The sequence below is a fragment of the Etheostoma cragini genome, chromosome 6 (genome assembly GCF_013103735.1).
Source record: "Etheostoma cragini isolate CJK2018 chromosome 6, CSU_Ecrag_1.0, whole genome shotgun sequence".
NCBI classification, from domain to species: Eukaryota; Metazoa; Chordata; class Actinopteri; order Perciformes; family Percidae; genus Etheostoma; species Etheostoma cragini.
This window is the reverse complement of record NC_048412.1, coordinates 16079623-16095375: the sequence shown is the minus strand read 5'-3', so window position 1 is coordinate 16095375 and position 15753 is coordinate 16079623. Positions and strand designations below refer to the sequence as shown.

The window sequence follows — 15753 nt, the reverse complement described above, 5'->3', positions numbered from 1 at the left end:
ATGTAATAGCCTACTGAGTGTGTACTGTATCGTGTTCTTGCTGTATTGTTTCTTGAGTTTGCATCTTTAAAGCACTTTGTGACTTATGTCTGGGACAAGTGCTTTATTAAAACATTTTACTTACTTTCCTAAGTAATGGAAAACATCTAAAGCTGATTGCTGAACAACTTTCAACTAACACCCACGGTATAACTTGCATCCTTTGTAGACCCCGTTTAATTTGCCCTCAAAAGCTGCAGAGGCACTGCTGACCATGCTTAACATCACTAGCCATTGTCTAGGCGATGTCAGGTTTTTTGTTGATTTAAGTTCATTTTGAAGACACAACTGAGCAAACTCCCAGATGACCATGTGATATGATAGAACTCCTGTACAGCTACCAAATGAACCTTAAAGTGCTAGTACACAATAGAAAAACAGTTCTATTGTATCTAGGTCCATTTTGGGAAGAGCCCATGCTTGCATGCAGAATGACTGACACCAGTTGCTTCCTCGCATAACCTCAGGGTCTGAATCACCTGTTGGTTACAGTGGGTGAAAGTGTGCAACAGTCGGACAAATTACAACAGCAGGCTGCTGTCACTGTTGCGTCATGAATACACTCCAACCTGCTGTAGTGATATTTGAGCTTTGGGCTTTGGGCGGATTTCCCAATCACTTCCCTCTCTTGGACTAACATTGCCAGCGCTACGCTATTGTCACAAGTAACGCTACACCGTAGAAGAGAACTTTGAGTAAATTTAACTAGAGTTCTTTTTCTCGGTCATGGAGGAGTCGGGCGCGACCGTGGCCTTAACTCGCAGGAGAAGGGCAACTTTGGCAGCGGTTAAAGGTGCGGATCTGCTGCCGGTGAACGGGAGGTCTGCAGCGGTGCGTCAAGGCTCAGTGAACACGGGCATTACCAGAGACAATGACCAGTCAAAACAAAATCGTTCACTGGAGACAATACGGTTTAAATCAAAGACTGAGAAAGAGAAACGCAAGAATGACTTAAATGCACGACTGAGGTGAGTTAAACTAAACTTACCAAACTGTTGTTCTGTATGAGGAAAGTTCAGAGCAGTCGTTGTCACATATCCAGCTAGCTAACGTTCGGCTTCGAGGTGCCACGTCTAACTTCCATTAAGTAGGCCTAGTAACACCTTATTTAGTTATCACACGTTACGATGTTAATGTTAGTTGATTTGTAGACAGTGATGGGTTACGGTCACGGTGGCTGGTCAGGGGTTTGGGGTGACGTCCCCTGTTGATTTTGTGTCTGTTGTCGGACTTTCATTCATTGACTACTACGTGTTTAGTGCTGCTGTGCAGAGTAACACAACTTTTAGCACTTAACCTGCATTGCTAACGTTGTGTTCTGCGTCTGTGACTGCATGGGGCTGCATACATAGACAAAGATGTATATAGAGTAGGGGCGTGTCTAATCATTTGGTCCTTAAACAGGGTGCATTGTGGGTTAGCTTGATACCTTGATAGAAAGCCAAAGTATACCATACCATTGTGAACTGATTAACGAAGCAGTGGTTGGGATTAAGTGTACCATTGGGCTAACTAGTCGGCTGTAGGCTACTTTATTGTGGTGTACTCGACTTAAATAATGAAAGTAACGTTAGTTTGGTCTGCAGAGTTTGAACCACATCTTTGAAAATGATAAACCAATTCTTCCATTAGTTTTTGGAACTGTTGCATCACCCATGTGATTATTGGGTGTACCCTAGTGTTTTTGCTAGCATATCTCCCTTTCTTTCTTCTTACCAAAAGTGCCTGCAAATTTAGAGGTCAGTGTGTATGTTCATAAGACAACGTTTTCCCTTTTCTAATAGTCATTGTTTGAAGTGCACATGATCCTAGAGTCAAATGAAAAAAAATGTTGATTGTTTCACCTATTTTTTTATCTAACTTATTGGTAGCTGTCACAAGACCCAGGAGTCTCTGCTGAGTTCTGCCAGTGGATACAGTAACTACAGAGGAATCCTCAACTGGTGTGTGGTCATGCTGGTAAGACAAAAGTTTAAGAAAAATTAACATGAATGTGCAAAAATGTGGATACATACAACACCTAAGCCCTATCCACATGATGGATTGAAAACGCATCTTTTTATATCTGTTTTGTCTCCCAGCTAAATTTGTGTCTGCTACTTTTTGAAAGCATTCTGCAAATTGGAAAAAGGCTTTAAACTGTTTTGTAGTGTAAACATGTAAAATTAACATTTTAAAATACACAGCCTAGGCCTACATACAGAATGGGGACAATTCATTCAGACACTTTGATAATCTGCTTCCAGTTGGATAGGTGTGTTAGGAAACCATATTTCTGTTACTCCTGACTTGACATACAGATGGAAGACATGTTGTCACTGGAATATTTTTCTGTATCTGTTTTTAAATTACTACATGAGTATGAAATAGTGATGGAGTAGGTCTTGACAACACTGTATAATTTAGAGAAATCCAACAATTTCCCCAAGACCATGCATTTGGTGAATTATTAAATAAAAATATATCAGGTAAATATATCAGGTTGCTTAAATATCTGAGGTAGGTTGTGACAGATACTTACATGTTGAAATTATGTGTTTACATAAATATAGTATTTACTTAAAAGGTGGATGCTTGGTGTTACAGGGTTATTTTACAGCCATGATCCTGAAACTTTGGACTGGTGTTTAAGTGATATATTAGTGACAGCCTGTGGGAAGAAACTGTTTTTGTGTCTGGTTGTTTTGTTGAACAGTGTTCTGTATTGCCTACCAGAGGGGAGAAGCTAAAACATCACAGTAGCTTCTCCTCGCTACTCTGATCTTGCTTTTTAGTGTTTAGTAGGGAGATCTACTGTAGCTGGTGATGTCTTACAGGCCCCCAATGTGAATCGAAAGTGTTTGACAAGTTAACAGCATTTTCAAATCAATCTTTTTTTTATCCTAACTGAGATAATGCCTTTAACATCACCCTTACACACTGCCATTTTCCTCTGTGTCCTCGTGCTGCGAAGCCCTTCTGTTAATCTAGGCTTTGAACACAGATCGTTGTGTTCATCGCAGGAGGTTTTTCTTCATTCCCACTGCACTTCTGTCCCATCCCCAGGGACAGAGCTTTTGTGCTGGGTAATGAGATATTACAATTTATTTAGAAAAAGGAAGAGCGGGGAAGACGAGAAATAGGCTGAGGAGAGGATAGACATGATGAGAAATAGGGAGAGGTAGGAATGCAAGGAAAGAGAAAAGTGTAGAAGAGGAGAGAGGTTACATGGAAGGATGCATTTAATGGATTAAAAGCATAGAAAGGACAATATGAACAAATGAAAGAAACATACAGAAACATAGAGAGTAATTTTGTGGAAATGCATACTTGAGACAGTTGGGTGAGTATCTTTTAACCCTTGGTTTGTGTTACAGGTGTTGAGCAATGCTCGTCTCTTCTTAGAAAACCTGTTAAGGTGAGTAAGTTTGGACTTTCTATTTTTTGTGTCTGTTTTCTTTGTGTGTCAGTGTGCTGGGTTTGGGCTTGCTGGTTTGCTGCAATTTTGTATGGTGTATATAACGAGCTAGTGATTGTTATTAGTGTTATTAGTCATATCTGGGGTTTTCCTGCTATGACAAATCTGCTTATGTCTGCTGTAATAAAAAAGTCTTTATATGAAACATGAAATTAAACTGTAAACAATTTACAAACTAAAAACAACTAATTTCTCTGGTATAGTAAAGCAGTGTGTAGTTCTTAAATATATTTTAATTGGGGAAAAATGTACTTCATTAATTGACTTTAAAATCAATTTCTGTTTTCTGGCAATTTACATGTGCATTTTCATTTAGATGTATCTTTTTAAATCTGCCATTTCCTTTTTTCCCTTATTGTTTGTTTTTTTGTCAGGTACGGTGTTCTGGTGGACCCTATTCAGGTGATTTCCTTGTTTCTGAATGATTCGTACAGCTGGCCAGCCTGCCTGGTGATTGGTAGGTACATTTTCCATCTGTCCAATAAGTCACCTGCTAAGGAAGCAACAACATAATCACCAACACACAATTAAACAGCATAATTCCTTTGGTTAAGATAAAATGGTTGAAGATTAGGAAAAATAACCTTAATTTATAATGAGTAAGGGTTACAAATCACAAAAAATGGCACTTTTGTTCAAATGAGTTTAAAAAATAAAAAATGAGATGAAAAACAGGAATAGATGTTGAACCAAAACTAGAATCACTCCTAATCACCAAAGCCTTAAAATGATACTTGGTAGTCAAATTCATGCACATTAGTGCAGAGTAAATCTACTGCTAAATTTTAATCTGGCCATGTCCTTAAAGCAAGCAGTCTAGCAAAAACACTTCAAAAACATAAAGAAAAAGTACTTTTTCAATTATTCTCAAAAAAATCTTAACATTTAGATAACAATTAGGTAGAATACCTTAATTACATTTCACATAGCCCTAGTTTAACACACACACAGGCAGATGTTTTTTTCCATATTTATTTTATGGTATATTGCTGTGAAGGTCTGCAGTGGTGCAGCTTACAGTGTCTCTAGAGGGACAATCCCCTGCCCTATATACTGCACACTGGTTCTGTCCTACGGAGAGAGGAAGAGATTGAGAGAAATGGGGGTGAGGAGAAAGAGATGTGTGAGGGTGAATAGAAACAAGCTGCGAGTGGGGAAGCTTTAAATGGAAGAGAAAATGAAATAATTTAAGTGGGTTGGTGGGAGGAAAACAATGCAGGGATGAAAAAATAGAGACAAAGGGGGAGAAAGAGTGGCGGAGGACAAGAGAGAGGGCAGATGCACAGTGTTGGAGGTGAGGAAGGGAGGAAGAGATAGATGGAGTTAAGGTAAATAACGCTGGTTAAATGACAGCGGAGGATGGGAGTGTGTTTACAGCAGCATCGACAGTAAAGCAGCTCATTCCCAGATGGTAGTACTCAGTACTTATAGAGTCACTGCCGCAACTTCCACACCCACGTGCATGCATGCACGCACACACTCCAACTCACTCAAACACACATATACCCCAACACAAAATCAATAAGAAGTTTACAGTTAGCCTACCAGCAAAATAGTTTAAAAAAAGCCAACATAAAAAGTTTTTAGGCAACTGTGCCTGTGAGTGACCAAAATAAAAACTAATACTTGACACTAGTGTAAGGTATCTCATTTTGTTCAAGTCTTTTGCTGCTGAAATGTCTCCCAAAAGTTGCTCTGTGGATACCTGATGAAAGGTTAACGTGTGTCTAACAGGTGCTAAATGGTGCTGTTTGTTTCAGTTTCATGCACTAGTGGGCTCAATAGTTAGTCTGCCTATCACCAGACCAAGCCCAGCTCAATAGATTTGAGATTTAACATTGGTCTAGGGAGTCTGTTCTGTATTTTCTCTGCACAAGCGGCGTGACCAACCGGGATAGTTCAAATAGTAGTTGGTGCATACGTTAACATATAGATATTAAACATTTATACGAAATAGACATTAAATGCACGCACACAGTTAAAACAAAATTGGTAAAATGTCAGACAGAGCCCTTTGGAAGAGCCACTTGTGGACCTTTTATCAGTGAAGCAATTGTTGATGAAAATGAACGAAATGTTTGCAAATCATAATGTTTTATAATAAAATAATTTGCATATTAAAAATACGAGTGGTCTCTGAGAGGAAATTACAGATAGTAGTTCTCCTGGCTGTATGCTATTCTGTCGCAGTGCCGTTAGGCGTAAGATATAATGTGACATTTGCCTAAATACAGACTCTCATGTAACTATAATAAGCATTTTTTTAACCAAAACTTGATAAAGTGATGTCTGCGTTATCTTACTAACTACTTTAGTACTTACTTTAAATGGTGACATGTGGAATACCAGTTTTCCATTGGGCGTGATTAGCTTGCCTTGTGGAAAAATCTGGTTAGCCTCACATGATGAACAGTTTTGCTGCTAAGGCATTTGTTCCTCTACCCTCTTGGGTCTTCATAGTACAAAATATACCATGAATTCAAAAATAAGCATTGGACTGCACCATTAAACAAATTGATTTGGAATGGCAATGCTGATGGATAGTTGCATTGATGACAGAATGATAAGAACAGCAATAAAAATGTCTTACAGTTAGCACATATTCCCGCTTAAGATTAGATTGATTGACATGCTAATGCACTGATTAGGGTCTTAACATGGAACAATTGTTGCAATTATGTGCTATCAGTGTGGCTCAGCCTGGTTAGGGTAATGAGCAATCTACATACCAGTGGTTTCAGTCATTCAGCAGTGACTTACACTGCAGTTTAAACTGACTGAATATAATAAAGGAAAACATCTACATACTATTCAGCCCAATTTCCCAAACACAAAATCAGGCTTAGTGGCAAAAAATTATGCATAATAACATGTGCATTAAGATACTATAAACTTACTTTGAGTCCAAACTTTATTTTGGCTCCCAATTGTAGCATGTTTTTTAATATAAAATCAGGACATTGTTGTCCCTTTTATGTCCCTTCCTAAAGATCTGAAAATGGCAACTTTGCGCGTGGGACTGACAATAATCTCTCGTTGTGTTTTGACAGTTTCCAACATGTTCATTCTGGTGGCTCTCTACACGGAAAGGCAGCTGTCGAAGGTGAGTGGAGAAACTCTGCTTGGACTTAAACATCAGAGCACTGTGGATTTTAACTGAACTGTTGAATATTGAGCAACTCCCAGAAGCGATTTTTTTCCTTTTTCTTTTTTTTTTCTTTTTTTTTTTTTAAACTGACTGAATAGCTGACCCTCCCAATTGCATCTGCAAAAGTTAAATGGTAAAACGAGAAATAAGTTACTCACCATCTGCATTTAGGGCATATTCAATTATGCTCTGCCTCTTAGGCATGAATATAGAACATCGTGAGCTTTTTAAAACTTTAATAGGCCACCATAACTCAAAATGTGGTTCTGCTTTATTCCAAAGATCTGTTTAAAAGCAAAGCAAAGAAATACTTCAAATTCATGCTTAGGCTCTGTATTATTTTCATTGTCTTCAGAATTAGCTCAGCAACAAATGACAAAAGTTAAAAATCTGTAAACAAAATAAAGGCAGTTAATCAGGTGACGGTGGTCTAAAATAGGACAACGCATTCTTCGTCTTTTAAGATTAATTACAAAAAGTCCTTGTGTTCCTCTTGGCCTGTCTTTCTGTGCAGGGTTCATTCACTGAACTTGTGGGATTTCTGGTCCATTGCATTAACATGGCAATAATGCTAACATTCCCTGCTGCAGTGGTCCTATTGGATCCCTTCATGACCCCAGGTAAAATGTTTTTTAATTAAACTATTTATTATTAAAAAACTGTCTCGGCAGCCTTTCTACCTGCTGTTCATAACACTGTTGACTAAAATAGTAGCATCTATTATGCAGCCAAACCATTATCCATTCATCGGTAACAATGTTGCCATGTGTATAAAACACAAACTAATGTAATTGTAATAAAGATTAGGAGGACATTCACATCCTTGCCCTTCAGAGAAACAGTCGACTAGTTTGATAGTTCTCTAAAATGCATCTCTTATACAGAGACATAATTGGAGTCGGTTATTGGTAATGGACCAGTTGGTCATGACTGGATTATTTCCAGCTGGCTCTGAGGAGAGGAGAGGAGAGAAGAGAGTACAAGGGTGCAGAGGATAGGAAAAGAAAGTAGCTGGTAGAAGAATAGATGAGGGGAGAGGAGAGATGCCAACGTAGGTATGGTTTTCAGGACAGGGTCATCCAAGGGTCACCTTCTTCTTCATCAGGCTGCCTTACAGAAAACATGGCCGCCCTCCACAAGCTACACAATTTACGCATGAGAAATACTTTATACAACATGATACACCAGCACACTATGTGCCTTGGAGTGATTAACTCATTAATGTAACATTATAGATTCAATTTTGAAGAAAGTTATCTGATGTGCTTTGGTATAAATGGTATAATGATGTTGCTCTTTGTTTGGTAACTCAAGATAGCCTTAACAGTTCAAGAGAGAACTCAGTTGCAATCAACAGGTCATTTGACTGTCACTCAATATAATAATTAAAATTTATTGTAGCAAACAAGTTGTTTTTTTGAAAATATGTCAAAGTGCATACTTTTGGTGTAATGGGCAGTTATCCAACCATTAATTATTATTATATTCCCCCCCAGGCCGACTTGCTTGTATTAAGTTAAAAGTAAAATATAGGGCTTTTTTACCAGTGATAAATAACCTAATGTATTTGAAAATGTAAAATATTGCACTGCCACTGACGTTTCTCACTTAGCCTACAAATGTTCCACAGTAGCAGTGTTTCACACCATGAATATAATATACTTAGGTCAGTTCTTCTGGTAGTCTCAGTCCTCTTTTCTTCAAGTCTTAGTTGGGACAGTTCTAACTTTACCTTGAGTATGAGACAGACGTACGTTTTAGTCTCTCCTCTCTGCTCCTTTACTCTCTTCTGTTCTCTTGCTGGGAGGTAAAGGAGTCAGTCCATCTGTCTGTCTGCTCTCCTCTCTGCGCTGCTGTTCACAAACAGGAAGGGCAATGCCTGAGGGCGTGCGTGTGTGTGTGTGTGTGTGTGTGTGTGTGTGTGTGTGTGTGTGTGTGTGTGTGTGTGCGTGTGCGCGTGTGTGTGTGTGTATGTGCGCGTGCATGTGTGTGTAGGGAGCTTTTGCATCTACTGGACGCTGCTTAGCCAACTGGTATTCAGCCATTGTGTATGAAGCACAGTGCATGGATCTAAAATCAAACTTCATTTGGAAATGTGTTGAATATCCTTTGAGTAATACTGTAGTGATGAGGGGAAAATATTCTTTATGTACTGTCACTATTTTGACACTATTTTTATTACCAACACTTTTGATGTCCTTTTAATGTGAACAAGTAAGAATAGCTGTGTTTATCTGGGTTTTATTCTATACTTACAATATATTACAATATAGTCAGACAATCTGGAGCGTCACATGCAGTGAAGTCCTTCATACTTGGTGTCTTCTAAAGTAGGCTTAAAACACACTGTAACACTACTTATGCAACCAGTATTCAGCCACTGTACGTTTAACAGTGTACAATGTGAGGTTACTACTTTATTCAAGTGTTTTTGTCATAAAACCTAAAGCTTGCTGATGTTCCTGACAATTGACAGCGATCTACAAATAACCAATGAGGGAAAATAATCCTGTGTCAGACATAAGGACTCTAAAGGAAGACAAACTCTTTCTCAGCTTTTTTGAATGCAGGCTTAACGAGAAAATGTAGTCAGGTACTTATGGTCATACACAATGTTAACACATCATAGAATGGTGTTATGTGGGGTAGGTTACATACATACGCTATCATGTTAACAGATTGAGCTGAACCTGGCATTTCTAGTTCAAACTGTTAACTCAGATCTAAGGGCACTCCCCCAAAGAGAAGAGGCACATCTTACTACAAAAAAATGAAGTATGTTGATTTTAGCTGCAAGATCCTGGTTAGAGTCTGCTGACAGAGGAGTACAACAAAAATAGTACAGAGATTATTTTGATATGAAAGATTTAAGTTAATAGTTGTAAGTTCAAATACAAATTCACGATTTTGTCGGGGAGTTGTCAGTGGGTAAAGTTGGGCTCCTCTGGTATGTTTCTTCCACTTAAGCTCCACCTCTAGTTGTTTCTATGATTTGTATCTGCTGTAGCTGTGTTTGGAGCCAATCTAGTTGTCTAGAAGGGACATAGAGCCAGAGAGACAGATGGTAAATGAATAAGATCTGATGTGGTTTGATGCCAGGTGTGCTGACCTCCACCTCCACAGGCCCTTTTTTATTTGTGTGTAAGTGCACCAGTGTGTGGCTGTATATGCTTGTTGGTGTGTGTCTTCCTCTCTGTTCAGCATCATCCTTTGCTAACAAGCATATGGTGACTGTTGACAAAGCCTTGGCAAACTGCTCTCTCTCTCTCTCTCTGTCTCTCTCTCTCTCTCTCTCTCTCTCTCTCTCTCTCTCTCTCTCTCTCTCTCTCTCTCTCTCTCTCTCTCTCTCTCTCTCTCTCTCTCTCTGTCTTTCTCTCTCTGTGTGATCAGGTTTTGTGAATCTAAATAAAAAATAATGTTTTATTAATTAAGTTATTTTTACACACACACTCGTAAACATGGCTATATTGTATAATGTTGTCCTTGGCATAGTTGGACTGCTCTCATTCGTTAAGCTGAGATGATTTATTTTACTGGGCTTGTTTTGTAAACTTCAGATCAAATAACAACCTTTCTTTCTTTCTTCCCCTTTCCCTTTTCCACTCTTTAAATCCTTCATCCTCTCTTTTTTTTCTCCTGGTTTCACTCTCTCCTGGTCTCTCTACCCCCTCTTCTCTTCTTCCTCACTATTTTCTACACTCTGTCCCTCTGTTGGCTTTTTCTCATCTCTGCTTCTCATCATCCCATACTTCTAAGCAGTATATCAGAAGGTTACATGTTACCATATTACAGCTTTAACCACATCACAGTGTTAACTATCATCTCTTTCTTTCTCCCTCTCTCTCTGGCAGTTGGCGGTGCGTTTGTTCTTGGTACTTACACCATCCTCTTCCTAAAGCTTTACTCCTATAAGGACGTCAACATGTGGTGCAGAGAGCAGAGCATTGTCAAGGCCAAGACGCTGGCCAGGTCGCTGTCTTGTAAGTCACACACACTCATGCACATACCTATTTTGGCAAGAGAGGGTTTGCATTTTATGTTCACAACCTAATTTAAGAATGAATAATTTGCTCATTTTAAAGGTTTTACATTTCTTACCCCATATGATCTCTCAGACCCTTGCTCATGCTAGTACAATGACATCTAGTGGCAGATACCTGTTGCTGCAGCTCTCAGATTTAATGAAAATTGGAAAATTGGTTATTCACAGAAACTGTCAGTCACTGTGGGCAAGTCTTAATTAGAGAATAATCTGTTGTATGTCAACATCTACACTTAATTATATTTATTATATTATTTGTATGTAATGACTCCCTTACTTTGCAACTCCATGAAATTGTGCATGTGTTTGTGTATTAACTCTGCCCACAGGTCCCTCAGCACAACACGTCAGTGGAGGTGACCATAAGGTATTTTACCCTGGCAACCTCACAATCAGAGGTATTCAAATACATCTTTATATCTAGCACATCCGGCGCATTTTGTGTATGAAAACTTTATTGATAATGTCACTGTGCCACTATCTCTGCTAACCTGTTCCATTATGTCACATGACTAACTATCACACTGACCTCCTCTTTGTCTGTAGACATATACTACTTTGTCTCTGCTCCAACTCTGTGCTACGAGCTCAACTTCCCTCGATCTCCTAATATTCGCGTGGGTTTCCTGCTGAGGCGACTGCTTGAGATGGTGAGTAAATGTCTCAATTCAGCATCAGCCAGAAAACAATACCTTTGCTGTACCTGTTTTTTCATGTCAAAAAGAGCCCTCTTGTCTTGATTAGGTTGGATCTTAGTGCTTAGGAGTGGTTTATGAATGTGTTCACTCCCAAAAACAACAACTACAAGAACACCTGCACACTTTTAGTGTTTGCTTTAGATGCTGGTGCAGAAGATGATTAATTCATTTTGAAGAAACTTTGCTTATTTAAGGGAAAACCCTGGGTTTTATGTGTGTAGTTTTGGTCATCATTAACTGGTATGATATGGTTATGGTACGGTTATGATCTAGGTAAATGCTGAGATTTGGGGACATGGTGAACAGGGCAACAGGGCAAGGGACATGAGCTGTTAGACAATCAGATGTACACCATTTCTGTTCTAAACAGTGTAGGAGAATTACTTTCAAGTGATGGTACATAACAAAACAAAACAAAAAAAGTTAAAAACGTCATTGTTTGTTATGTGATGCGCTCCTCGTTTCTCGTGTCATGTCATTCATTTTATTAACGTGTGTCTTTGTCCCCAGCTGTTCTTCACCCAGCTGTTAGTTGCTCTCACTCAACAGGTACTGGTGCTCTATTTGTCTGTCCATCCCTATTTCAAGCATTTTAAAGCCATGATAAACATTGTTGTTGTTGTTGTTGTAGTATTGAATTTTTTGACAGAACTAGGAAAAAAATACGCTAAAAATTAATCCAATATGTAGAATTCACTGTTTCTGGTGTATGTCTGAAAATGGCATAATTGTGCTTTTTGCTCTTGTTCCATCAGTGGATGATTCCCATCATTCAAAGTTCCATGAAACCGCTAGAGGTGAGGTAGACATAATGAAGCTAACACAACAAAAAACAAACATGAGATTGCGTGGTTTCAAATGCAAAGTGCTGGTGTGCATCACTTGTTAATCTATGGGTCTCTCCTCTCCTCTGTAGGACATGGATCTGTCCAGGATGACTGAGAGACTTCTAAGATTAGCTGTCAGTAAAAAACATATATACATGTAGAATCTTTTACAAATGTGTTTTCTCTTCATGTTTGCTTTATTTGTTGATGACAAATCCATAGGATGAAATAGCATAACACAACAGTAGTGGGGATAATCACACTATCTAAAGGCCAGGATTTTCAGCCCTTTTGTTTTAAATATAATGGATCTCCCATTAGTTATGAGTGGGAAATCAAAGTAAAACTGTAACACTTCTCCATAGTCATTGTTACAGTAACAAATACATTATTAGAATCAAAATGAAACATTTACGTTTCTTTGGTGTCTTTTCCAAATGCTCATGGATCATGCACTGCATACTGCACATTGTCATATGTATGCTAGTGATTAACTCACTGTACATGAGAATATACCATGACTTTGTTGAGAGTATGGGTACGAAACCCATTTTGCATCTGGCTTTCACTTGTTAATTTGGACATCTCCTCTTAAATGTCTCCCAGTCATATACTTTCTTTTTCATTAGAGTCCTTCCATTTCTTTAACCCTACTTCAGGTTCCTAATCACTTGCTGTGGCTGATGTTTTTCTACGTGTTCTTCCACTCGTCAATGAACTTCACAGCTGAGCTGCTGCTCTTTGGAGACAGAGAGTTTTACAAGGACTGGTGGTAAGTGTGTGTGTGTGTGTGTGTGTGTGTGTGTGTGTGTGTGTGTGTGTGTGTGTGTGTGTGTGTGTGTGTGTGTGTGTGTGTGTGTGTGTGTGTGTGTGTGTGTGTGTGTGTGTGTGTGTGTGTGTGTGTGTGTGTGTGTGTGTGTGTATCATTTGGTCATCAATATTGATGAAATAATCCTAGATCCATTATTTAAACCCTGTAATACTTCAACACTCTATTTGCTGACTCTTCTTTCAGGAACTCTGAGACAGTGACATATTTCTGGCAGAACTGGAACATCCCTGTACACAAGTGGTGTCTACGGTGAGTTATTCACACACTAACACACTGAGTGGAAGCAATGTAATTTATAGAACTGAACACAGGGAGACAGACTCAACAAGGCACACTGATGTATTTGGGAAATTGATTCATCTGGCTGCAAGAGAGTAAGTGCTAGTAATAAATAAGGGGCCTGCAGCCAGTTCCACAATAACACAACAGCAGACAAAGCAAATTAAATGCTGTATAAAGCCTACTTACTTTGAATTCAAAGGATCAAACTTTATTCTTAATCATAACACGCATAGTGAAATTCTATTACACCATTTAAGGAGCAGTGGACAGCTATACATACAGCGTCCAAGGAGCAACATTGGTTCAGTGTCTTGCTCAGGGATACTTTGACACTTTATTTTGATATACTTTGACCTCAGGGCCACATTTCTGTCAGAGAGGGAGAATTACGGCACACAAGAGATATAATATACAGTATTTCAACATACAGCATCACACAATAGGAATAGGAAAACGTTTGACAAAACAAATAAGTAAAATCTTTGTCAGTGTATTTGAGGTTGTAATTTACAGGATGAGTCCACCCACACCATCATCCGTCCATCAATCCATTTTAATATGTTCTTTTGTCTGTCTTGCAGCCACTTTTACAGGCCACTGTTAAGGAGAGGATTTAGTAAAATGGTCAGCCAATCAGCTGTCTTCTTCTTGTCAGCTTTCTTCCATGAGGTAAGAGCCGAGACCAAGACCACTTTCTCTGCTTATGTTAACACTTTAGGTAGAATACACTGCACCATAGGTCCTCAATGTCCTCAAGTCAGATTAGGTTGTATAGAGAACCACATTTATTTGATGTAATCTTTTTGTGTTCCCCATCTGATTCCGTGTCAGTACTTGGTCAGTGTTCCTCTCAGGATGTTCAGACTTTGGGCCTTCATGGGCATGATGGCACAGGTAAGACCCAGCACACATCACTGATGATACACCTAAAGCTGTTTGCCCAAACCTCCACTGTACTGGTATTTAAAAAATACATTTTTCCATTTAAAACGGCATAATGTATAATGCATAATAATAGTAATGATATAAGTACAAAATGTAAAAAACAATAATTCCTAATGTTTGAAAAAGGTTACAGAAAAAGAGTGTAGGGTAGGGCTGGATTTAGGAAAAAGGTTGTGTCATCATACTAAAATTCAAAAAAGTGGATGTTCCTTTTGATTCCTATGGGACCTTTTTAAAGGTGTTCTTAGTGTTTGGCCTTGGCTTCAGTATCATTAACTGAGTTAATTACATCATTAGCATGACAGGGCATATTTGATGTATAATGGGGAATAAAGTAAGATAAAAGGCAATTTAAGGGCTTCTTTGCTGACGTTGTTTGTCATTAGAGTGTGCTGAGTCATAAAACTGAACAGAAACCACAAGAAAATACAGTCATCAAAAACCCAATCACACACTATGTTTTTTATTTACTCTTTTAATTTCCTCATCAGCTTCCATTAGCCTGGTTTGTTGGTCGCTTCCTGCGCGGTAACTACAGCAACGCTGCAGTGTGGATGTCAATTATCATTGGTCAGCCATTCGCCATCCTGATGTACGTCCACGACTACTATGTACTGCATTACAGACAGGAGTCTACCTGATGCACACACACACACACACACACACACACACACACACACACACACATACATGTCTCCCACTTTGTCTCATTCTTTCTGTCTGTCTTTCAAACACGCCAGTGCGGAAAACAGACATACTTTACATGTCAGGATGAACTGATCTCATCCTGATCTTAGCATGTTTACATTAGACTCCTTGGCCGTTGTATCTTCCTGCAATGTTATATTTTTTCTTCTTAAAAAAATGTTTCTTTAAGCTAGGAAAGGTAAAAATAGTTTACATACAGTTTATATTTAAAGTTGAAAATGTAGAAAAAAAATGTTTAATCTTAAAACACTACTGCAACCTAGGAAGGAAGGCTTCGTTTCTATTTCAAGTGGTTTCGTCATGCAGCATTTGACTCAGGTGATTTTTCTTCCAGTGATTTTTTTTTAAACGTCAGACGGACAGTTTGGTTCAGTTTGGGTACCGTGTGTGGTACTGCAGAAAACCTTTGTTTTAGCATCAACGTTCTGCTGTGTGCATGGACATTATAATGTCTGTGGCTGGATGTTATCAATTGTCCAGTTGACAACATGATTCAAGTTACTTTTGTAAAAGTTGTGATAAAGATTTATGTTGAACTGTGTTTTATTTGTAAGCCAAAGGGCTCTTAATTTGTCTGGTTCAACTATAAAAAAATAGAACATCACTTGGACAAATGAATGTATGCTGGTAGGATTTTATTAGTGTATGATTTTTATTTTTAGGGTTTGAACTGCAAAGCGGTAGAACCCTTTTACGTTTGTCTGTTTTGGTTGTTATTATTTGTTCACTGCCGTGCTGGCTCAAATTCATTCATATTGATCTCCTGCAGGTGATA

The 15753-nt window shown here is 38.6% G+C and overlaps 1 protein-coding gene and 1 long non-coding RNA gene across 3 annotated transcripts in view; one reads left to right on the top strand and one right to left on the bottom strand.

Annotated features, from left to right (window-relative positions):
• The window catches only part of LOC117945796, a 37647-nt gene extending 36524 nt beyond the window's left edge, over nt 1–1123 (bottom strand). For both annotated transcript variants that reach the window (XR_004656900.1, XR_004656899.1), the window contains exon 1: nt 1028–1123. This is a non-coding gene — a long non-coding RNA (uncharacterized LOC117945796). The remainder of the gene's footprint in view (nt 1–1027) is intronic.
• On the top strand, nt 573–15493 carry LOC117945791 (diacylglycerol O-acyltransferase 1-like). The gene is made up of 17 exons (XM_034873490.1): nt 573–1007; nt 1911–1998; nt 3396–3436; nt 3871–3953; nt 6547–6599; nt 7159–7264; nt 10496–10624; nt 11016–11084; nt 11233–11336; nt 11895–11933; nt 12140–12181; nt 12301–12345; nt 12871–12983; nt 13227–13292; nt 13907–13994; nt 14157–14219; nt 14762–15493. The coding sequence occupies exons 1-17, from the start codon at nt 766–768 to the stop codon at nt 14909–14911; spliced, it is 1521 nt and encodes a 506-aa protein (XP_034729381.1). The 5' UTR covers nt 573–765; the 3' UTR covers nt 14912–15493.
• Nucleotides 15494–15753: the final 260 nt, after the last annotated feature.

Excerpts from the sequence above, each read along its gene's own strand:
- LOC117945791 (XM_034873490.1), top strand. The coding sequence starts at position 766 with ATGGAGGAGTCGGGCGCGACCGTGGCCTTAACTCGCAGGAGAAGGGCA. Across the intron at positions 3,437-3,870 it reads TTCTTAGAAAACCTGTTAAG|GTACGGTGTTCTGGTGGACC; the intron begins GTGAGTAAGTTT and ends TTTTTTTGTCAG. Across the intron at positions 11,337-11,894 it reads TGAGGCGACTGCTTGAGATG|CTGTTCTTCACCCAGCTGTT; the intron begins GTGAGTAAATGT and ends CTTTGTCCCCAG.